The 24,827-nt window shown below is 43.6% G+C and overlaps 1 protein-coding gene across 1 annotated transcript in view; it reads left to right on the forward strand.

Annotated features, from left to right (window-relative positions):
- LOC115530934 (integrin alpha-M) overlaps positions 1–24,827 on the forward strand; it is a gene marked incomplete in the record, with an annotated part of 56,632 nt that overhangs the window by 31,324 nt on the left and 481 nt on the right. The window contains 27 exon segments of the mRNA XM_030339784.1: positions 2,969–3,066; positions 3,614–3,684; positions 3,866–3,980; positions 4,222–4,349; positions 4,793–4,938; positions 5,240–5,390; positions 5,790–5,940; positions 6,389–6,459; positions 6,601–6,724; positions 7,242–7,420; positions 7,949–8,101; positions 8,387–8,599; positions 8,698–8,831; positions 11,644–11,789; positions 12,207–12,346; positions 14,031–14,156; positions 14,431–14,498; positions 15,985–16,126; positions 16,641–16,739; positions 16,992–17,071; positions 17,241–17,327; positions 21,896–21,965; positions 22,582–22,680; positions 23,181–23,261; positions 23,503–23,613; positions 24,048–24,161; positions 24,245–24,355. Coding sequence (XP_030195644.1) covers positions 2,969–3,066; positions 3,614–3,684; positions 3,866–3,980; positions 4,222–4,349; positions 4,793–4,938; positions 5,240–5,390; positions 5,790–5,940; positions 6,389–6,459; positions 6,601–6,724; positions 7,242–7,420; positions 7,949–8,101; positions 8,387–8,599; positions 8,698–8,831; positions 11,644–11,789; positions 12,207–12,346; positions 14,031–14,156; positions 14,431–14,498; positions 15,985–16,126; positions 16,641–16,739; positions 16,992–17,071; positions 17,241–17,327; positions 21,896–21,965; positions 22,582–22,680; positions 23,181–23,261; positions 23,503–23,613; positions 24,048–24,161; positions 24,245–24,355 — 3,208 coding nt within the window.

The raw sequence follows: 24,827 nt of genomic DNA on the forward strand, positions 1-24,827 counted from the left end.
CAATGCTAAGTAGTGTTTTTCAAGTGCCATGATGTCAAACAAACAATAAGTGTGTACATTAAAGGTCCAATGGCATGCTACTTTATGGATGCTTATTTATAGGTGTTAAGGTAAGGCCACACTGCATGCGCGTTGGTGTTGAAAATCTGCATTTTTGCATAGGCAACCATTGGAGTAGGCGCGTAGACGCGTTAAAGCGGCGCGTTAGTGGCGTTAGACGCGGCATACGCACATAATGACGCACGTAAACGCACCAACGCGCCCACCGCACCAACGTGCAAAGTTCAAAAAATGTAATTGTTGACACGCCTACGCGTGACGCTTAGCCACGATAGCCAACCAGCGTGGAGCTTGACCCGACGTCACTGGCAGAGAGTAGTGACGCTTGCACTGAAGCATATGGCGGACATCTTTCTTCTATGGGTGGAAATAGTAACATAGTTAGGCCATTAAAAGCGTTTATGTAAACAATTTTAGCGAGAAATGTGCATTTTACTTTCATAATGTTCGCTCGGTGAATGTAAAGGATGCTTGGTTTGATAGTTATGACGAAGAGTGAACGCTCCATTCACTTGCTTGGACAGCGGCGGACTATATCTCTGCTGATCAACACTATAGTGCTGGAAACACACCAGACACTCCATGTGAAGTTATTTAACCCGATTATTGTTATTTATATCCGAGATTATTTAATCTAACCCGATCTAAACTCTATAATGCACCCAAACACACACTCCTAAATCCAGCGCAGCCACAGGCGCGTTAGGCGCGTTGAACCATTTTTGTGACACGCAATGATCAAGCGTCAAGTTAGGCGCGTTATGCACGTTTTTTAACCCGAGTAACGCGTGCAGTGTGTCCTTAGCTTTAGTGGGCCCTTAATACAGTATTTGAAGACGTTCAAGAAATTCAGCCTTGGTGCAGAATAACAGCCAGTCCCACAAGGAGCTTTACACAAACATGGCATTTTTTAGAGCGGGTCAAGGTGGATGATGGAGGTGTTGCCCTGAGCAGCTTGCGGCCACGGTACCATGCGCTCGTGTTTACAGTGGATGTATCGCAATGGCGAGGCACACACAGCTTTTGCTGTGTGTGCCTCCAGCGGGAGTCCTGGAGCTCTATATCTAAATAACATCATATTATACATTGCATTATAAATATATATATAAAGCTGTACGCGCCTCCAGACGAACTAAAGCGCCTCCAGACGATATTATGATTCTCAAACGACGGCATCGGGTTCTCCGACGTCTCTGGTTCTTCCACTTCCACATCAATCTGAAGTAGACTGAACCGCGACAATGAGGGGAAAGGGATTGTTGAACATGAATGTTTTCCACCGGAGCCGCGGGGCCTGTCCCGCGGCGGTGGGGGGGTGCCCCGCGGCGGCGGTGCCCCGCGGGGGGACCATATGCAGGCTAGGGGAACTCATATTGTGAAAACCTCCTAAAGTGAATTTTTAGTGCCAGGAACAAAAACACGTCCTAGTCTGTCCCAAAAAGAATAAATGTCCCCCCTGGTTACTCGAGAAAAATATTTGAAAGAACATCACCAGTTACATATAATAACACTGAACTCAACTCAGCTCAGCCGACTCATCGGCGCAAAGACGTTGATTCAATCAACATGAAGCTGAGTGGTTTCAGGGATAGCGGCATCCATATGAATCACCATGGCAACGATAGAACAGGTTGCATTAACTAACAGGCTAAACATTGTGTACATTCACTGAAGATTACCAAATGAAAATACCCGTTTATCGCAAGAAAAACCGATGTAAGTCGCTTCGGATAAAAGCGTCTGCTAATTGCCCTAATTGTAATTGTAATTATAATAGCAAAGTTAGAAACTATCTAAAAATGTCCACAGAATAAATCTAATGTCATCCATTTTGTTTTTGGCAAAACCTTGACATACGTGACATTGATGTTGCTGTTTCTTCAAACAGGCGATAGGGGGCGCTGTACAAGTGAGAGCTCATATGGCTCGTTTTGGGTCACACCAACAGTCTATTCTGTCGTTTAGGTTGGCTGATAAATAAGCAATAGTCTACATACTCAAGTTTGGATCTCGTTAGTTATTCACGGTCTATCTGTCGATACCTATCGTTATTCGAGGGTTTGGGTATTACATTTATATTGGATTGATAACACCTATATCTCCCTGTTGGACTGGTCCAACATATTAAGTTAATCGAGCCTCCAAAAAGTTTGATGCCGAAATTCCCATGGCTATAACTGATGGTCAAGGTTAAACGCCCGATGTATAAAAACAATTGTAGGCCTATAATGTAGATTTTGTAGGCCTACTTTATCATGCTGAACATTTTTGCGGTAGAGATTGGAGTTTCCTGTTCAGTCAGTTTGGTGCTCCTGGTGACTTTGCTCCTAGAAGTTTAAGGCTCCTAGAGGTTTAAGGCTCCTAGAGGTTTAAGGCTCCTAGAGGTTTAAGGCCCTAGAGGTTTAAGGCTCCTAGAGGTTTGAGGCTCCTAGAGGTTTAAGGCTCCTAGAGGTTTAAGGTTCCTAGAGGTTTGAGGCTCCTAGGTTTAAGGCTCCTAGAGGTTTAAGGTTCCTAGAGGTTTAAGGCTCCTAGAGGTTTAAGGCCCTATAGGTTTAAGGCTCCTAGCGGTTTAAGGCTCCTAGAGGTTTGAGGCTCCTAGAGGTTTAAGGCTCCTAGAGGTTTAAGGTTCCTAGAGGTTTAAGGCTCCTTGAGGTTTAAGGCTCCTAGAGGTTTAAGGCCCTAGAGGTTAAAGGCTCCTAGAGGTTTGAGGCTCTAGAGGTTTAAGGTTCCTGTCCAGTTAGTCGTAGAGGTTTAAGGGCGAGAGCAGCGGTGCTCCCTCTTAGTGTTGAGGGTTGCAACGTCATGCCCTTGTTCATATCAAGCTAAACTAATCTCACATTAGCTTTCAACTTATATGTTCTATACTAGTCCTATAGTAACATTTGAACATCTCCCTCTCCCTGATAAGCTTACTGGTGAGCGAGCCACTGTTGCAGACATCCCCAACCGAAAGAGGCAGAATCTACAAATGCACTACTAACAATTGTCAACCCATCCCTCTCTCAGGTATTCACACTCTATTCACAATCATACATGCTACCTTTCATTTGTTGAACAGGACTGAATGAAAAAGTGGTGTTTTTACGTGCTGCCTGTATGTAAATTGGACCCAATAGGACCTGGGTCAAAAGTTGAAAGTGAAATGAGTTATTGACGATGGTCTCAATGCGTAATTAACTGTTACTTTTACTGTCATTCAGGTTATGTAGGCTTGCTTATCATCTTGGTCCTCGGAAAAACTTCCTTGTGCTTATCACAAGGCAACAACCACATGATAATACACTTTATACAACTTTTTCAAATAAAAGGAATTGAGTGGATGCTTACATCCAAAGTATATTACAATACCTTAAGTGAATACATTCCGAGCATGGGAATCAAACCCGTAACATTGGCAGTTTCAATACCATGCTCTATCAGTTGAGCTAGACGGGATTCGACCCTGCACCCTGGCAGTGTTAATGTTCTGCTCCAGCTCTTCTCTGTCATTCCTATGTTGGTATCACTTAGTCATCACAGCTTCAATTTTCTATCCTTGTGCTTTTGATTCCAGTTCCAGTGTTCGCCGTCAATATGTCTCTTGGTTTGACGTTGACGAAGGACCCAGCCTCTGAAAATACTTTGGTGAGGGGTCCATGTATTAAACATTAAATGGTTGTTTTAAAAAACAACAATCGATGGCAAAAAAGTATTGGCAAGTGTCCAAACGTCTACAGTTAGATGTTTAGAGAAGAAACATTGTTGTATTGTTTAATTGTTCCAAAAATGAACACACTATTTGTAACCGTATTTCTCCTTTGTTTAGGCATGCGGTCCAACCCTTGCAAGAGAATGCAGGACTATCAACACATACAACGGATTATGCTTGAAGATTAACTCTCAAAATAGAGCTGAATTGCAAAGACCATCAATTCTAAAGGGTAAACATGTCAGCTATGCTGATGCTGAAACTTCCTAGTATTAAGCTCTTCATAGAGGAAAGGTTTATGATGTGTACAGGATGATTTGAGGCTCACTTTAGATAGGCTGATGTTCTCTTATGAATTGTCCATTGCAAAATATTCATATTGTTATTCAACAAACGTCCCACAATTAAACATAATTAAATTCAGTAAACTGAAATGAATCATGCCGATTTCATGGGTTTCATTGGATTGACAGATTGTCCTGGCCTTTCGGACATCGCCTTTCTGATCGACGGCTCTGGCAGCGTAGCTGTTGGGGACTTCAACGCCATGAAGGTCTTTGTCACGCGTTTGGTCAGCTCCTTACGCAATGGAGGCACACGGGTAGGGACAGATGTCTATAAGAACACTTCTTGAGGTCCACCGCAGTGTCAACAATGTGTAACCACACAATGACACCCATGTATTACATAGCATGATATTATCCAAGCCCTGAATCTATGAGTGGCCAGGGAGGCATGGTGGTGCTGCAGAGATACTTGCATCGGATCGCTCTGCCTTTAATGGTGCACCTACAACGAAGAGCATCGGCTACCTACTCTGAGTTAGGTGGTGTCAATGGAATCTATAGTTTTTTTACTTCCCACTATTGGTTTTTCAGTTCCCACAATTCATAGCCAATATTGTTATCTAGTTTTGATGGGCATGATATTATTAGACAATATTTCGGCATTGTATATCAGCATGAAATAAGTGGACCAGGGACGGCTTTGTCATTGTATGGTTATAGCTTTAATTTTAAATAAATGTCTATGTCTTCATTTCAGTTCGCCATCACCGAGTACTCAGGAACTCCTATAACTTATTATCATTTTGATAATTTTGACCTCTCCAAGTCTTTGGAAAGTAAAATCCCGTCAATAAGCCAACAAGGTGAAGAAACGTACACGGCACGAGCCATCGAGCATGTTGTGTAAGTCCATCATCATCATCGCTTCTATCGTAACAGAACCATTGGACCCGATGTCACAGCCTGGTGCAGCCATCACTCATTGGTTGATCTTGCAAAAATAATAAAGTAACATTGTTTATAAATATTGTAATGATATTGTGTTTTAATGCGTTAAAAGAATTGAGAAGAAAAATCACAAGAAACTTCTAGGCTTCTAACTTGTTGAAATGTAACATCCTGGCAACGTTAAGGTTACATTTAACATGGAAAACCGTGAGTATGGTAACAAATATTCACTCCACTGGTCATTTTGTTTCCAAAGTACACAAGTCTTCTCACCAACCAGAGGGTCTAGGAGAAGCTCAAAGAAGGTGTTGATCGTGATTACCGATGGCAAGTCACAGGACTTCTCATCTTTAGATCGCGCAGTCAATGGCGCGGAGGCAAAGGGCATCGTTCGATTTACAATCGGGGTAAGACACTTTTAAAATGGTTATTGTTAAAAATTGCAAAGCATTCAGAAACAAAAGCATAATGGGTAATGTTACCAGGCTGCACACCCTACCTTTCTCAGTGGCACTTCAGCACTGCGCTGATGGTAGATGGACGGGAAGCTAAAACATGGGGGGCTTCAGTGGCTAATGCAGCGTTAACAGTTGAAGCTGTACACATTTTGAGAGTGGGGATCCTTAAAGGTGCCTCAACAGCTATATAGGGTTGTGATTGTATCTCCGCCTACCGAGGCTGGACAAGCCAATAAGAAAATACAGTTTCTAACGTCTATTTTTATCAAGACAGTAAAAAATAATGCTATGATAATGACATTTTTCTGCGTGGCTGATAAAGTTCTAATCTTTGTTTTCTATGGATAGGTGGGGAAAGCCTTCGACCAGTATGGTGCGAAAGCAGAGTTGGAGAAGATCGCGTCTAGACCACCCAAAACACACGTGTTCCGCGTCAGCAACTTTGACGCCCTGGACAAAATCAGGGACACACTGGAGGAAAGCATCTTCTCTATTGAAGGTAGGAAGTCTCTCCACATAAAACTCAAAATACATCTCAGGTATTTATTTAAATTGCAATATTTGATGATCATTTTGCGTGATCATTCTCCGGAATTCTCATCACGTCAGTTATTTAACACCAACTTAACTCTTTGAAGACGTGATGATAGAAATGGTCAGTTAAAAATGATACAAAGAAATCCATCAATCACAGTTCTGGTATATGCCAGAGAGGGTCATGAGAGTATTTTACTGAGTCCCATCAAGACTCGTGTAAGTCCATAAGATACAGTCCATAACACAGAACCAAAGACATCTGATGCATGATGCATAGGCCTATGTTGGTTGGAGTTATGGCCATCATAGATGTTTTAAATGTTGATCATCAGAGGAGCATCCAGGAAGGCATATGTTTTCAAAGGCTGCTAAGCCAGAGGGCGCATGACTCTGATACGTCTTCCCTTTAGGAACTCAGACAGGTGGCTCTTTGATAATGGAGATGGCCCAGGAAGGGTTCAGCGCAGCCTTCGTCCCGGGGGTGAACAAGTCTTTCAATCGACCAACACTAAGAATCTTTTCCACACATTAACAACCTTAATTCAACTCCACATTGCTGAGAGGTTAGTTATACATACAGTATGTCCCGAATAGTGACCTAATGCTTCTTCATACTTTCCAGGGTGGGTTTCAGATGGCATCTGTCGGAGCGTATGATTGGAGTGGGGGCTTTCGGGGCTACTCATCTGATGGTCGGCTTACATTTCCACAGGACGAACAGTTTGTGGAGAAAGACAGCTATCTAGGTAAGAAACACTAAGAAACAGTGAAAGGATCAATGTGGAGTTTGAACCAGTGAGAAAGTTTAGCTTCTTCAGCGCCATTCAAGGCTGTTCAGGATCTGACCAATCATGACCTTCTGGGTTCTTAGCTAGAGAATAAATAAGAAGCGTGAGGCGAATCACTGTAGACATACCTATTGAATCCCGTCCCTGAAGTCTATTACTATTGCCCTGTTACAAAAAAGGAGCAGATCCATAATCAGTGTTAAGGGATGTAGCACCTGTGTTCGTTCTACAATGACTCTGAAATGGGACTATTTCAGATTTCTATCTAAAATAAGTCTCATATCTCCAATTTCAATCTTTTTTCTTTTTCTTGGAGGAACAGGCAGATTATTCTAACAAGCTAGCAAGATATCTTAACAAGCTAGTAAGCTTTCGTAATGAGCTAGCAAGCTATCTTAACAAGCTAGCATTCTGTCCTAATGAGCTAGCTAGTTCTAATGTTTGGTACTTTTTTATTTTTTTTGGGTCCATCCAGGCTACTCCATGGCTGTTGCTCATACCAGAAGTGGACCTCTAACCATTGTAGGGGCGCCGAGATACCTTCACAGAGGAGTAGTGTTTGTCTATCCTAAATCTTTGGACATCTCTAAAGGCCAGATGGTTGACCCCTCTCCATGGCAGGTCTGTCAGCAGGAAATCTCTGTCAAAACAAAGGTCCAGCATGCAGCATTTGTACTTTTTGTACTTTACAAGTACAAATGCTTTTAGAAAACCTTTATAATATTTTTTTATCTAGTCTCATGCTTTTTAACTGTAATCTGTGTTATCCCGGTGTTTGACAAGGGCTATACAATGGGGAAGCTTATTCATATTTCGACGAGCAGCGCGGGTAGGATGAGACGGGAGCCCAAGTTAAGCGGTCATTCGACTCTCGCGCCCCTTACACCGCACGACTCCGACGCCTTCATTGAACACACACATGACACACCAAAACACACCCAACACAACCAACCAACATAAACGTCTCGGTCACGGTGTCGGGAACAACAACTCAGTAACAGCAACGCTAACCCACCCATAGAGATAAACAAACCCCACACAATGTCTCCGCCGCAAATGACCTAGGAGGGCGCCAGAGGTCCAACTTGAATTGGTCCAAACCCCCCCCCCCCATATAACTCCCAATTATTATTATTATTATTATTATTAACATCATTATTGCTTTTGCTTGGTGTCAATCAGTCTCAGATTGGTGAGTATTTTGGGGCGGAGATAGTGACCATGGCATTGAATTCCACCCGTCAGATGTTCAGCAAAGTTGTCCTCATCGCCGCCCCTCTGCACATGGAGGAGGACTGGGAGGGCCGGGTGTACGTCTGCCAACTCACCGCCTCCGTGAGTAACCCCCCTAAAATGAACCAAAGGGCTGTTTAGTCTAATTACCATCAGCCAACAGGTTTCATAGTCTATTACCATCAGCAAACGGGAGGTGTAGTGTCTAAGTACAATCAGCCAATGGGGGGTATAGTCAAATTACCATCAGCCAATGGGGGTTATAGTCTAATTACCATCAGCCAATTGGAGGGTGTAGTCAAATTACCATCAGCCAATGGGGTTGTAGGCTAATTTCCATCAGCCAATGGGGGTCTAGATTCAGTCTGACCCGTGTGTCCCTGCCAGAGAGTGGACTGCCAGTTTGAGGAGCCGGTCGTCCTGCGAGGACAAGCAGGGGAAAAAGGAAGGTTCGGATCCTCCATGGCTCTCCTCCCTGACCTCAACCAGGACGGGGTCTATGACCTGGCCGTTGGGGCCCCGCTGGAGAACCAGGGCCAAGGCAGCGTGTACATCTTCCACGGCGACATGAGAGGCACCATAAACCCCAGGATCTCGCAGGTGGAAACCCAGACCTCTGTCATGTTCTGACGTTCATCTTCTGAAATGTGACCCTTCCCCCTGGTAATATCTACTGGATTGTCCCGGTCTCTCTGTAGAGGATTGCAGGCTCAGACATCCAGCCGGGACTGCAGTTCTTCGGCCTGTCCATCAGCCAGTCCTCCTCTGACCTCAGTGGGGACGGACTCCCTGATTTAGCCGTGGGGTCAAAGGGCAAAGTGTTCCTACTCAGGTACTTTCAGTCTCGTGTGTTTGCATTGAATGATTGTAATAGAAAAAAGAGTTTGGTCATTTCTGCACCTTATAGGGTCGACAGATGAAGCTCCCGTTGAGGTAGCGGGAAGGGGGGGATCTTTTGTATTTTAAGAAATTATTATTATTTATTCTTTTGTTATTTATGATTGAAAATGGGATTCAGGATCAACTTGCCCACTCAGGTGGGCCTCATTCACGCCTGAGGGACTCCCCGACAAAAAATTGATCCCCTACCACTTTATCATGCCGCCAAACTTTGTTTTTTATTATGGATTTTCGGGAGAGCCCTGGCAGCAGGTGGTATCACTTTAAGAGTTGGAGATGGTTTTACAGGCCAACCCTGTCAAATAACTATCCATCTGTTGCACAAGGCTCCACCCTACACCCAACAACTCGTTCTGGCACATTTTAATGAGCTGTACCAGAAGCCCTCTTGCTCTGCACCCAGTGGTGTGTATATTGGTAGCATTCAGATACAGCGTGTTGAAGGGGACATATTATACCACCAGGGGTTAGTGTGATTAGCCTAACAAGCCGTTTAGAAAATCTGCCCCATATGACATTACTAGTGGGCGTGTCCACTAGGGGTGTGACCGGGTACACGTGTACACGTGTAACCGGTTAGTAAATCATAACCGTTTAGGAAAAATCAGTAAACGAAAACCGAAAAAATAAAAATTTGAATCAAAAATAACACATAATATTTATTTAGCGATTAATAAAGCTACAAATGTTCCACTTGGACAACATTAAGGAGCTAATAAATGCACGCGATAAATGTTGGGTAACTGAACACCGGGCATTAGGCTACGTCATGTAACGTGTAAGTTCACGGTTCCAGTGCTGGCCTCAACCGTACGTTCACACCAAACGCGACGGGGCGACAAGATCCCATACAAAGTGAACGCAGAGACGTGTATCGGCGAATTCTTCGCGAGAGAAATCCGGCGACAAGTTTTGATTTGTCACACCACACTTTTGCCTTGCACAGGCGAGCGCGTTCACGAGAATTTGTAACAGCCAATCAGCGTTCAACCGTCAAACTCAGTGCAGTGCAGTCCGGGGTGAACTGCAGCACGGAGGAGAAAGTGAATGTTGCCGTTTGCGACTCCCGGAGCTCTATATAATATAATAGTATATAATATAATATTTGTATATATAATATCACGGCCAAAAGCTTGATTTTCGATCTAAACTCTACCCTCCATTGGTCGTATAGCGCGACTGCGGTCCACTTAAAATAAATAAATAAATAAATAAAACGGTTAACCGTGTACAAGAAAAAAAAGGGTTTGTGTAACCGTTTACAATATTTTGTAACCGTTCACACCCCTAGTGTCCACCTAGATCTGTGCTTGATAGATGGGCAACGGTTACGTCAGTACACTGGGTAGGCTGGTAAACTGATCTACCCAGTGTAGATCTAGCTGGACACACCCACTAGTGATGCCATATTGGGCAGATTTTCAAAACGGCTTGTGAGGCTAATCACACTCACACCTGGTGGTATAATATGTCTCCTTTAAAGCGCAGGTGCCTTGAGCCCCAGCAAGATCCTCTCTCTTGCGCTGCAGAGGAGCACACTCAGAGCTAGAGTACATAGTGAGCCCAAGTCCACCAGTTTTGTTTCCCTCACGGGAAATTATTTAGGACAATGTATGTACTGCAATCAATGGCAAATAACAAATAACTTATTATTTAAAAGATAATTTTTGAAGTGTCAAAAGTCGCAGATTGTATTAAACCAGTAAAGTAACATTTAGCTACGTGTGAAATCGTTCAGTTCAATACAGCTCTTGTCTCTCACAATATGCGTCCCCGATACCAACATGACCAGTTTACTGCCACTGTGTTTCTCTCACGAGCCAGTGCAAAACAAAGCTCTGTCACGTTGTAACGTTGTAACGTTGTAACGTTCTAACAAATAATTCAGAGTTGAATTCAGAATCCTTGGTTTATTTACACACCAGATTGTTGCCAGTGATGCAAAGTTCAGATCTTAGCATCCAAAGATCAGACTCCGATCTTTGGATCTGCGGCAGACCTTACAGAAAACAAGTCTTTCTGACACCCCAAAATCCACAAATAAGCTGCGTTTAGGGCTGAGAGTTTAGGAAAGAGTTGGGGGGGGGAGGTGTTATCGCCATGGTTACAACCCACGCAAACTAATTTTTTTTCAACGTTGTTGTGTAACTGTTGTGAGTGTCAGATCAGAACATCAGATCACAACAGGCTTTCCGTCTGAACAACCCCAAAGTCCTGAGGTGTGCAAAGTCGACAAACTAATAACAATACCATCAATATTACTTAAGGACACGAGTATCTCCCAACGTCACAAACATAAACCAAAATAGAACTGGATTAAAAAAAACAGATGGGACATGTTTGTGTCAATAAATTAGAGCTCTTAAGTAGAAATGTAAGGGATCTCGTTAATTCAGAAAAACAGCAGAATTTGTATCACCATGAAATCTTATCTCAGAAAAGATAGTTAACTCATTTTCTCAAATGAATGCATAACACCTCCGTACTTGTGCACAACGCTTGTGGTCAATATGCTCTTCCTTCTGCCCACTGATGACGTAGGTAGGTGATGCAAACCATGTCAATCTGGGAAACTATTGTAGACTCATTCTGATGAACCTCGTTCTGATGAAATGTTAAATCGCTGGACTGCCCCTTCTAATTATTTACAGTAAATTTGATTTTGAACGTGATCCAGATTATCTAATTTGGGGGAATTATTGTTTGAAATATGTGAAAAAAAAATTGTGCCTCCTTTCTCTCAGGTCCAAACCCATTGTGATGGTGGAAGCTCAAGTGACCTTCACTCCGGCCCAGATACCACCCAGCCCCTCTGACTGCCTCACCCCGGTGAACATCTCCGCTGAAGTCTGCTTCACAATGAGCGGCCCACCTGCGGTCCCACAGACAGGTTTCTGAACCTCTCACCTAAACCTGTGGTAGTTTGTAGCTCAGCTAGTAGAGCAAGCATTAACACTTCCAGGGTTAGCGGTTCAATTCCCTGCCTAGTAGAGCAAGCATTAACACTGCCAGGGTTGGGGTTCCATTCCCTGTCTAGCTCACCTGGTAGAGCTGGCCCTTACACTGCCTTATTTGTGCGATAACCCTTGTTTTATTTCCCATGGGGTCTCTCATGCAAGATTATATGCACTCATGGGATTGGCAGAAACACACACACTATAAATCTTTCACATCTTCACAATTTTCCAACGTCAACGTTCAAATTCAAACCATATGAGGTAAAAGGTGAAGGGGATTGTTTCGATAATAACATCTAGGACGTAGTGACAATTGGTTCCACATGGTCTTCCTTTCTACTGTCTTCCAGTACAAGCCAAGATCAATTTTACTCTGTCACCGGACGCCACCCGAAAGCGAGCCTACTTCACTCCGAATGTGCGCGTGCGGGGCGAGTCTTTCACTCTCAACCAGCGAGGAAGATGTTTCACCTACCGAGTGGTCATTGAGGTACGTGGTTCCCTAAGCACCGTGCTGGTAACTGGTAGTTAGTTAGTGAGGTGCAATGGGAGCACCAGGTGACCTATTTATACAATTTAGAGGTCAATCAGGTAAGCTCATCACTTGGTACTTGGCTGCTCTGTGCTGTCTTGTGTAATACCTTTTGTAATAAATCTCTAATACATTTTAAATTGAGCAGTAGTAAAGTAAAGGGTAGATAATTTCAATTCAATTCAATTTAAAAAATATATATTTGTCCCCAGGGGGCAATTGAAGACACATAGAACAGCAGTATTACAAAGGACGAGGTTGGGTCCAAACATAAAAACAAAACAAAAGCAGAGCATTGCTACCTGACAGACAGTACATACAAGGCTATAATATTCACAACATCACCCGGACTGCATTCTTCCACCTCCGCAACATCGCCAGACTCCGCCCATCACTGACCCAATCCAGCGCTGAAATCCTAGTTCACTAATTTGTCACATCACGCATAGACTACTGCAACGCCCTCCTCACCGGACTCCCCACCAAACTTATCAACAGACTGCAGATCATTCAGAACTCAGCCACCCGGATCATCACCCGCACCAAATCATCTGACCACATCACCCCTGTCCTCATTCAACTTCACTGGCTCCCAGTACACTACCGCATCCAATACAAAACCCTACTCCTCACCTACAAAGCTCTCCACAACCTAGCCCCCAGTTATCTCTGCGACCTCCTCCAAGAATACACTCCCTCCCGCTCCCTCCGCTCAACCTCTGCTGGACTACTATGTATCCCCACATCACGACTCACTTCAATGGGTGCCCGGTCATTCAGCTGTTCAGCACCCAGGCTCTGGAACTCCCTCCCCCCACACATAAAACAGTCAGACACCATTTCAACCTTCAAGTCACAACTCAAATCTCACTTGTTCAAACTCGCACACAACGTCTAACTGATCACTGTTTTGATTGTTTTTGTTTTATTTATTTCTTATTGCTTATGTTTATTTATTTATTTATTTATTTATTTATTTTTTTATTTTTTTCCACAATGTCTTGCTTTTTAAAAAATGTATGATGACTATATGCTCTGTAAGGTGACCTTGGGTGTCTTGAAAGGCGCCTCTAAATTAAATGTATTATTATTATTATTAAGGCACAGGTGTGTACAAATGCCCAAAAATATAAAATATGTACAGTGTATGTTTATAAATGGAGAACTGACTCTTAAAAGTGTAAAAAGTGTAAAATATGACAGATATATAAAGTGCAATCAATTAATAAATACCATACTGGTGAGAATACAATTATGAGATGAATTGAAGCGAGGTAGTTATACAGTTAAGAACATCAAGCACTTATTAGTGATGGAAATGTGGTGTGAGAATCTTAAATTGACTTTGAGTAGGAGAACATTTGGATTTTAGAACGCTTCCAGCTAATGCCAGACTAATTCTGGACTATCAGGGTATCTCTTCCCTTATTGGTTCGGGGAATCCATCTTGGCTGTCACTCACAATGCGTGAAATGCATAACTTCTGAATGGCTGAAAAGTGTTTGGAGGGCGGGAGCATAGAGGGAAGGGCCATTTCCTCTATCAGAGCTCTCTTCTTCTCTTCCACTTTACAACTCTTGAATGGTTCCAGCGGCGGTCTAAAGGAGCAGATTGTGACCGTGTATTGTCCCTTATATTGCAGCCCTGTCCCGATGACTCTCTGAACGACTTGTACAATGAGCTGACCTTCTCGTTCGTCGGCGTCCCCTCAACGGACGACCTCAGCCCCAGTCTGTCCCAGCAAGCCCTCACCACCAGCTACCATCCAGTAGGCTCCTCTCCATCTCCACTCCAACGCTCTGTCTCATTATATACCTGGTTCCGTGTACGAGATAGGGCGGCCCTAACATTTTGAAGTCCTCTTGTTGTCTGAACCCATGAACTGAACACACAGGGGCATAATTACGTGGGAGATGAGGTGTTTTAGATAAACGGCCGCCTGGTTCCCCGTGGTTAACACTGTCAACGTAAGAACAGAAGTGTGACCATGGTTCACACCAACACATATCTTCTAACCTCCTCCCCTCCTCACTCTCACACAGCTGAGCTTCAAGATCAACTGCGAAAATGCATGTGTGGATGAACTCAAAGTCGGTTTCAACTTCAGTGGGTGAGTCAACCTGAGCTGTTATAACGTGTAGGTGAGAAGGATGTGTGATGGTCAGAGGAGGTAGGCGAGGTGAAGACAATGTGTTGAGATCTGAAACACAAAGTGAAGTGAACATTTTCAAAAGCAAAATAAGAAAATAAATTAAACGTCTAATTCCCCTGCAAAATGACATGGAAACGTTTGTTTTGTGCGGCACATCCCGCTTAATCCAGTCTGTGAAGGAACCCACGCTAAGGCGGCATGTGGCTCTGGAGTTACAGCGGGCTGGCTGGTAACCGAAAGCTTGCTAGTTCGATCCTGTGCAGGGGTGGACTGGGACAAAAATTCAGCCCTGGCATTTTCTGTCCAGACCAGCCCACTACATTATCAGCACTAGGGGTGGGACGAGACAAACGGGAAGAACCCTGCATATACTTTATTAAAACAATTTTATCAAGTACATACATCCTGCTATTTGCACTGCAAATAGCTGTGCAAATTGCTTTTTTTTGTTTTTGTTTTTCAAGTTTGTTTCTCTTGTGCTGCTGACAAGAAAGTTGGAAACCTGAACAGGAAGTTAACGGACATCCTGTGGTTGCTGCATCTCCATCCCCCATATCTACATAGCTACAAAACGCTTGTTAAATATCACACTTGATCCAACGCTAATTTCTCTCTTGCAGTATTTAGTCTGTGAATGGGAAAATCTTTTTGTGTAAGCCCAGCATTAGTTAAAACCAGACTCGGACAATAATAACAAAATATCCTGACAAATAATCTAAATAGAAACATATTACAGACAGTAGCAGCATTAGAGCTGAAACGCATTTGTTACAACTGTGACTCAGTCATTGTGAAACCATAAATAGAGAATTTTTTTTTTTTTATCTGTAGCTGCGAGAAAAAGTCTAAGACATGAATTACTTAGTCGTGGGAGTCGCGGACTCCCACGACTCTGGCCCATGCCATGAGGTCCAGCCCACCCTGGTTTCTGTTGTGATTTACAGCACTGCCAGGGCTCTCTGAGCCTGTCAGCCCATGATTGATTGACAATGACAAACAAAGACCAATAATCTGTGTCGATGCTGGCCACACACTGCTAGCCCTCTGTTGCCCATTGGCCGGCCCAATTGGAGGGAATTTAGAGAGAGAGAAAAAAAACAACATAGCGGACCGGACCGGCCCACATTGGGTCAACGGCCCACCGGGACGATGCCCGGTATGCCAGATGGCCAGTCCACCCCTGATCCTGTGTGTGTGGAGGTGTCCCTTAGCAAGGCGCCTCACTGCTCCCGACGAGCTGGCTGTGTTTCATGTCTGAGACCGCCGTCTGTTGCTTGAATGAGTGAATGTTAAGCAATATTGTAAAGTACTTTGTCTGGCCCCTGGTTAGACAAGCGCTGTATAAATGCGGTCCGTTCACACAGTAGGCTGGCTAGCATGGTCAAGACGTCTTGATAGCTGGTTAAGTAGTTGTTTCCTAATCCTCCTTTCTCCCCTACACCAGCTCCTCTGCCGTTCGGGTCGGCATCGATGACTTACTGAACGTGACGACATCCCTCACCAACCTGGGAGAAGACTCGTACAACAGCCAGGTGGTTCTGACCTACCCCGCAGGACTTTCCTTCAGGAAGTTCAGCACCCTGCAGGTGCGTGCATAGCATTTTGGTTCTGGTTTGAGCATCCCTCTGTTTGTATGCAAGCGAAGGAGAGCAAAGAGCCATGAGACCGTAGACAGAAACAGCCCACCAAGCAACACAACAAGTAGAAGTTGATCCGGCATCATCTAAACAAGTCTCTGTACTCAGATAATAAGAACAGCGGCAGATCACGCTGATTTTAAATAACGACATTGGACGAGGTTCAAAAGTAACATTTTGCCTGTTAAAATTCACTATGGGGTTAGATTTACTATTGGGGTCGGATTTGAAAGGCTTGTAATTGTGTGTGTGTCTTTTTGAACTGAAATTGAGCTGGTCATGTGGTTCATTTCTTTTTGTAGATCTGAATAATGTGTTCATACTGCACTAAGTGTGTACCTGTGATCAGCCCTGGTCTTAAAAGCAAACCCTAAATGTTCATGTACACTCAGTATGAACCATCAGAGTGCAGGGGAAGGCTCAGCCGTGGGCTGGAGGAGGCTGATGTGTCTTTCCCCCTCAGGGGCGGGTGGAGTGCAGCTCGGTGGACAGTGAGAACGGCCTGTCTCCCGGACGGAGCAGCTGCTGGGTCTACAGACCCATCCTCAAGACCAACGCTAAGGTCCGCCGCCGCCATCACACCGACCACCCAGTCAATCCACCAGTTAGTCCCTTAGGTCATTGGATGATCTGTCATTGAGTATGTCAGTCAGTTGGATAATTAGCCGGTCAGTGAGTACGTCAGTTAGCTAGTTAGGTGGTTATTGTGTTAGTTAGTGTGGAGGCTGATCGTCACAGGATCTTTCTGGTCATGGGAGGATCATGCTACTGATAAATTTCACATGATTGTTGACGCAGACTGTCTGCCCATCAGGCTGTGTTCACCGTTTCCTACGGCATCGACTCCAACAGTCGGCTGAGCCACAAGATTCGCATCACAGCCAAGGCCAACAGGTAGCTCACACACACGCACACTCACCTCCAACCTCCGCCCTCCAGGCCACGCAGACCTCCTCAGGTCCTGCACTGAGTCCCCCGTCTGATGGCAGCAGATGAGGAGTCAAGGGCCGTAGAAGCCCGTTTAATTGTAACCTTTCTTTTACATTTTGTGGGGTCTGTTTAGTGGAAACCTGGATCACTCACAGCAGAGTGTACTGAACCAGACGGAGGAGATCGACGTGAAGTACAGCATATTCCTTTCCATCGCCAGGTGGGTTTGCACGAATGCAACACACATTTTTTGGATGAAACAAAGACGAAGGGCTCGACCGACCTGGAGAGGGAAGAATTTACCATAGCTGAAGATAGCCCTGGCAAGAAGTCAGCTTTAATGTTAACACATTATGGGGTGGAGTGTGTTGAGTTGTTCCTTAAATAAAAGATAATTCCATCTCAAAGATAACAAATTAGCACAGGGATGGGCAACTTTCATGATAAAGAGGGCCACATTTTTCATCATAACCATCGGAGGGCCACATGACTGCACACTTCAACTAAACGTGAGCTGAGAGAAGCTACACAATTTTGAATTTGGTAGATATGATTTCCTGTATTCTGGTGCATTTTGGGGATGGCCACTACCTAAAAAATCATCCAGAATCATAACCTATGTACAGTATGTTAATTGAACCAACATACATTCATTTCATGTTTTCCATGCTCAAACAGCCACATGAATGGTCAGTATTTTTATCAGTGCAAAGGGCTAACATACATCATCATTCAATGAAGTCAAAAAACTGAAAAACAGTGGCCCAACATTAAGTGCAACAACTCAATGAAATCAAACCCAACAAGCAGTTGTAGTAGTTGTAGTGGCGACTTAAGTGGATATCTTTAATGACTGATATCGCTTCTAAGCAAACTAGACGCATGGGTTTGCCTTCAAATTCTATGAATTCTTCTCATCATTCTTGACCGAGTTTTCTGTAACTCGATCAATTATTATTATTATTATTATTTTATTTATTTTTTTTATGTGCGGGCCTGACTGAGTGAGGATGCGGGCCGCACTGAGTGAGGATGCGGGCCGCATGCTGCCCGCGGGCCGCCAGTTGCCCATCCCTGAATTAGCATGTAGCAAATACAGTTATGTATTTCATAACTGGGCTTGTGCATGTGCACAGCAGTCGCATCTTTCTCACATCTCCACAAGCAATAGGCCGATGTCAAATGGAGGCTGTGGCTCCACTGACACAACAGTAAAACACAGCAAAAGCCGTCAAAGATAAATAACAAACCCCCCTTTATGAATAACAACCAGGCACCCAACACCAACACACACTAATGCACACTGGGGCTTTGACTTCGAACTTCGTGATTCGAATATAATTCGAATATCAAAAAAAATAAAAATAATTCGAACGAATATTAGGCAGCCCTTAATATTCGAACCTGTTATGGGCAGGCCAAGAGGGAGAGACGTCGGAGAACCCATGCAGTCTATTCATAATATTGTAATATCCACGGAAGAGGCAGTGAATGAAGTATTGATTAGACAGCGATTTATTAGAAACATAACAAACAGTTGGAACACGCAAGACCGGTAACCATAGCAACGCCTGTAAACAAACCTCGCAAAGCCCAATCCAGGGCTGAATCCGAATACTCATACTTATAGTATGCATTTTGTAGTACGCCACAAATATAGCGTGTCCGAATGCTCAGTGTGCATTGTGTAGTACGGAAAACGTTTCCGAATGCGTACTACCGCCACAGTATACAACGGTAGGTCACTACGTTACCAGACTACGAGTCTGGTAACGAACGAAGAAGTGATGGCTGACCCGACACTACCAACAGCGGCTTAGAAAGACGTCATAGAAAGCGGCGAAAAAAAGAGACATTAAAAAGAGTAAAAAAGTAAAGTAAGTTTTTAATTTAATAGCAACGATGACAAGATGGAAAACAGGTAACTAATCAAGGTAATTTTGCCGGCATCTGAGGTAAGGTGACCAGATTTCTGAACTGAAAATCGGGGACATTTTCAATGCGGCGGTGAAAAATCCTTACATATTATCATTATGAAATAAAAAATGGGGACAAGTACTTTTTCATTTATTTTAACCAGCTCAGTGGGCGAAAAGTTAGGAAAATTCTGTGGGCCAGTGACTGACAGGGGCCCTGAAAAAATATTAGAACATTAGTTATGTTAATAAAAAAACATCATTAATGGATTTTAATGGAAAATCAAATTTATAATTAAACAAACACTATCAGTATGCAGAATGTTTCCTTCATGTCTTCACAGTGTTATATTATCACAACTCAATGTCATATTGTAAAGTTAGTATCGGACAATAAGATAATTGAAGCCTTCACAGGTAGAGGTGTGGTTACAGAAACTGCACATGGTTGGCGTTGCCTGTGTGTGTGTGATGGTGGGACCCAGTGTGATATCTTTTAATGGGGCCCAACATCCCTGGTGGCGCCCCTGCAAAAGGTTAATAAATCAAAATATCAGCACCCACAAATATCATGTATCAGTAGTGCACAGCAGTGTCAAAAACACAAATATAGAATAATACATGAGAAAAAAATCTCTCTTCCAAAGTAAAGTGTCATGTGCAAAGACAGCTGCCAGACCAGTAGCTAGTAAATATCATCAAGATGTAATTAGTAATAATTACCAAGTCAAAACATATAAAAAGATGTAATACTCTCGTCTGTTCTCTTCTCCTTCAATGCTTTTCTTTTCTTCACCCTTCTTTCTTCTCTCCTTAGCTTCCCTCTGTTGTTTACTTCTATATTTCTGCCTTTCCATACTATTCTCCTGCTCTTTTCATCTTCTCTCCTTCACTCTGTTGATTACTTATTTATTTATTATACCTTTACTAAAAACATTGACATAAAACAGTGACTCAGGGCATCAGCTAATCAAATGGTCTGCATTTATAACTACTACAGTCATTGGTTACCCACACAGCCCGACAAAAAAAACAGCAGCCTAACACACACAACTATCAACCATTGACTGATTATTAATTAATTTATTATTAATAAATAATGTCATCATTATTATTATTTTAACAGTCTCAGGTCCCTATGCCTACAGGAAAATCATATGCTACCAAAGCAGTCTTCCACCTCCCCCTCTTCCAAAACAGAGCCACATACAATGTCATCACCTGGTAATCTCATGCTAACGTTAACATTACAGCTTCACTAATGACCGATATGAAAACATTGTCATGATTTTAACGTTCACTGACTTTTATAACGTTACGTTAGGTCTTCAGTTCAGATAAACAATCATACTTATTTTAACGTTACCACTTCACACAAAACACACACACACACACACACACACACACACACACACACACACACACACACACACACACACACACACACACACACACACACACACACACACACACACACACACACACACACACACAGCCAAGTCTACTGCCAATTCACACAAAATAAATAAGTTCATACACAACATACCATTTATGAGACCGCTGATCTTCTCTTTTTCCTTTTTGCCGCCTCTAGATTGTTGTTGTTGACGCTGCTGCGTCTCGTCGTACGTCCTGATAACGTCTGTACGTCATACGACGTCTTCTCTGGTGCTGCGTTAAATTACTACCGTAATAACTGGTGTTTGAGTCTGCGCGCATTTTTCCCCCATTTACTGTCAAAATCGGGGACATTTCCGGGGACAGCTTTGACCGGGGACAGATCACCGAAAACGGGGACTGTCCCCGGAAATCGGGGACGTCTGGTCACCTTAATCTGAGGGGAGACACGTCATCTCCAAACATCCGGTGGAGTTACGGCGGTGTTCGGAAGAGTTCAGAGGCGTTCTACGCATAGCTGTAGACCGTACTACAAGTGTAGTACGGTGTAGACCGTACTACAAGTGTAGTACGGTCAAGTAGTAGACACTGAACATAAATAGTATGTACTAAGTACTCGGATTCAGCCCAGGTATTACTGAAGGCATTTAATGGTCAAAATATTATTAATAAATATTCGAATATATTCGAATACTAATATTAATAAACAAACGAACTTCGAATATGATTTTTGGCCAAAAGTCAAAGCCCTAATGCACACACACATACAGTCTCAGTCTTGGGCTCACACACATACACAGGTACTTTTACTTCCATCTGTACCGGTCCATGAGAGGGGAAGTAGCTCTCTTCCTCTCTGATGTTCCAGTCAAGTCATCAAGGTGTATTCAGTCAAGTCATATCATTTGTGATATTATGAAAAACATTTTTCCATGACAGAATTATACCGAAAAGACAAAGAAAGTCCTCAGCTCCTATCCTTCCAAACATCTGGTTGAACATGTGGAGTAACCTCCATACATCACTGAACATACTAACAACATTCATCTCTGAACATTGTATTAACATACATCACTGAACGTAACATCACTGAACATATTAACAACATGCATAACTGAACATAGGAACAACATATGTGTGTTGTTCCTATGTTCGGTTATACATGTGTTTCCTATGTTAAGTGATGTTAATATGCTCAGTGATGTTGTTAATATGTTCAGTGATGTTATGTTCTGAAAATACTGAACAGACTGAACATACCAACATACATCTCTGATCATAACAGCACTGAACATACTAACAACATACAGTACATCACTAAACATATTAACAACATACATCACTGAACATACTAACAACATATGTCATTGAACATAACATTACTGAACATACCATCCAGTACAGATTGGATGGAGTAGCTGCAGAATAATATCCAAGGGCTGTGTATTAACTGACTCACTCTCTCCTTATTTAGCTCACTCAGTTACACCAACTTCACCTTCGGAAGAAAGGATTTACACAAACCAGTGGTGAATCCAGTAACGGTAAACACAGCTGTAAAACTATTTAAAGCACTATGAAATTAAGATTAAATTATTTCAGATAATTGATCCTCTTTAACATGCAATCGCTTTGTGATCTTTGCTTTTCATCGCAACTATCACTCTCTTCCATCTACCGCTGTCTCTCTCATCATTGTCCCTCATAACCCATCTCCATATTACCTCTCCCTTTCTCATTCTCTCCGTTAATCATTTCTCCACCTTCATCCATGTCTGCCTCTCTATCTCTCTTTCTGTCTGTCTGTCTATCTGTCTCCCTCTCTTTCTGTCTGTATCTGTCTCTTTCTGTCTGTCTCTCTCTCTATCTCTCTCTCTCTGTGTCTGCCTCTGTCTCTCTCTGTCTGTCTGCCTGTCTCTCTCTCTCTCCCTCTCTCTACCTGTCTGCCTCTGTCTCTCTCTCTAACTGTCTGCCCCTCTCTCTGTGTCTGCCTCTGTCTCTCTCTCTTTCTAACTGTCTGTCTCTCTCTCTCTCTCTCTCTCTGTGTCTGCCTCTCTCTCTCTCTCTGTGTCTCTCTCTGTGTCTGCCTCTGTCTCTCTCTGTGTCTGCCTCTGTCTCTCTCTGTGTCTCTCTCTGTGTCTGCCTCTGTCTCTCTCTCAGGTGTTAAACTTTGGGAGGGCTTTTAATGTGACGGTGCTGATCAAGGTTCCTGTGCGGCTCGGAGGCGAACACATCTGGCAGGAGAGGGAAGACCTCCAGGTGGCTGACGGAGCACAGACTCCACCACTCAACAGACTCCTACACCTCCACACACACACACACACACATATACTTACAGACACACACACCATATATGTCAATATACAATGACATTATTTAGCTTGATAAATATAAAAGGTCAAACTCACCTTTAAAAGTAAGTATAGTCATAAAAATTATAAAGAAAAAGTCTCTTCAAAACACACACATACACACACACACACACGCATCTATTTTGTGTGTATTACTTGCTGCTGTGATCCCTGAAGGGTTTCAGAAAGTGATTCTATCTCCTCTGAACCTTGATGTGGTGGTTGGTTTGTTAATGCTGCTCCCTGAGCCAGTTCACCCCTGATGACGACGTCAGGTTTTCATCTCAACCAGGCGGCTCAAACAAAGTTAAATCCATTAGAAGGTGGTGTTGTGTTGAAGTAGCTTGGGTCGCCCCACGGGTGAGCAGGTGGTTCCTATAGAGACTCTGACTCTGAAGCTGTTTCTAGGTTCCAGAGTGCCGGCGAGACGGCTTGGAGCCGGCGGCCCGTCCAGACTTTCTGACGGAGGTTCAGCAGAGCCTCACAGTGGTAAATATAGGCCAGGATGTCCCTGTGCGCTGGCGTCTTTGGTTCTGTCAATAACGGGTTGTGTGTGTTTGTCCGTGGCGCCGCAGGTCGCAGCTGGTAGTGTGTTGTTTCTGTACATGATGGGTTGTGTGTGTTTTACGCTCTGTTGTGTGCGGTTGTGATAATGGCATTGTGAATGTGGTTGTGCATGGTTTTGTGTTATTCTGTGTGTTGATGTGTGGTTTGGTGATGTGTGTGTCAGGACTGCTCGGTGGCGAGCTGTCTGGTGTTCAGGTGCAACATGTTCATGGGTCGGGCACAGAGCAGCACCTTCACCATCAACGGCAACCTCAGCTCTGGGTGGATCTCACAGGTAGGTTGGGGGAGGAGCCTGTCACGGAGACCGTGGAGGGTTTGGATAGGGTAGAGGGTTGTCATAGAGACTGGGGTGGGTTTGGATAGGGTAGAGGGTTGTCACGGAGACCGTGGAGGGTTTGAATAAGGTAGAGGGTTGTCATGGAGACCGGGGAGGGTTTGGATAGGGTAGAGGGTTGTCACGGAGACCAGGGAGGGTTTGAATAAGGTAGAGGGTCGTCTTGGGGACCGGTGAGGGTTTGAATACGGTGGAGGGTTGTCATGGAGACCGGGGAGAGATTGAATAAGGTAGAGGGTCGTCATGGAGAACGGTGAGGGTTTGAAGAAGATATATATATAGAAGATATAGTTTCCATAAAGACTTTTCCTTCCTATGTTTTGGCTATTCCCGAACCAGCTTACTATTTCACTGGTCTATGCTTTTTGTTACAGATCGGTATTCAGTCGGCTAAGTTCCTCCTCATAAGCACAGCCACCCTGGAATACGATGAGGACACATACATTTTCTTTTCCGCAGAGTCTAAACACACCCCTCCCATCCGAAAGGTAACTCTCGCTCTGGTCTCAACTCAGTCCTGCTAGTCCAGGGTCTCTGATCAGAACCTTCACGCAGTCATGTGACTCCTCAGATCGTCACTGAGGTGGAGGTGTACCCGGTAGCAAACTTCACTAAAGAGATCGTTGGAGGCACCTTCGGAGGACTGCTCCTGCTGGCCATCATTACGGCCGCTCTATATAAGGTGACCTCAAGACTTTGTGTGGATGGGCCGATCCCAGCAGAAAGGGCTTGAGTTCAGGACAGTAGTCTTGGAAAGTTGTTCAACTTCCAGCTGGCAGATACTTGATGTAATCCCAAATGACCATGGCTTCCCTGAGCAACAGGTCTTAACCCCTACCTGCTTCTTAATGCCCAATATCCGAATTCACTTGAGATCTGCTAAATTACTTAGTAAATATAAACTGCTCCAAAAACGACTGTTACATAAATACAACTATGAATACAAAGGAGATTTGATTTATAGTTTTTACATTAAGTTGGTTAACTATGGGCAGATTATTGTTGATTATGTTATGGCTTGTCATACAGTTGTATTTACACAACACTTCTCCCTAGTGGCCATGATCATCCAATGTGATAATGAGACGGGAATGAATCATCTTTTGAGTCGTTTTGAGGGATTATAGGGGGTTATTGGGTTGGCATCACGAGGT

This window comes from Gadus morhua, chromosome 18, assembly GCF_902167405.1.
Source record: "Gadus morhua chromosome 18, gadMor3.0, whole genome shotgun sequence".
NCBI lineage: Eukaryota > Metazoa > Chordata > Actinopteri > Gadiformes > Gadidae > Gadus > Gadus morhua.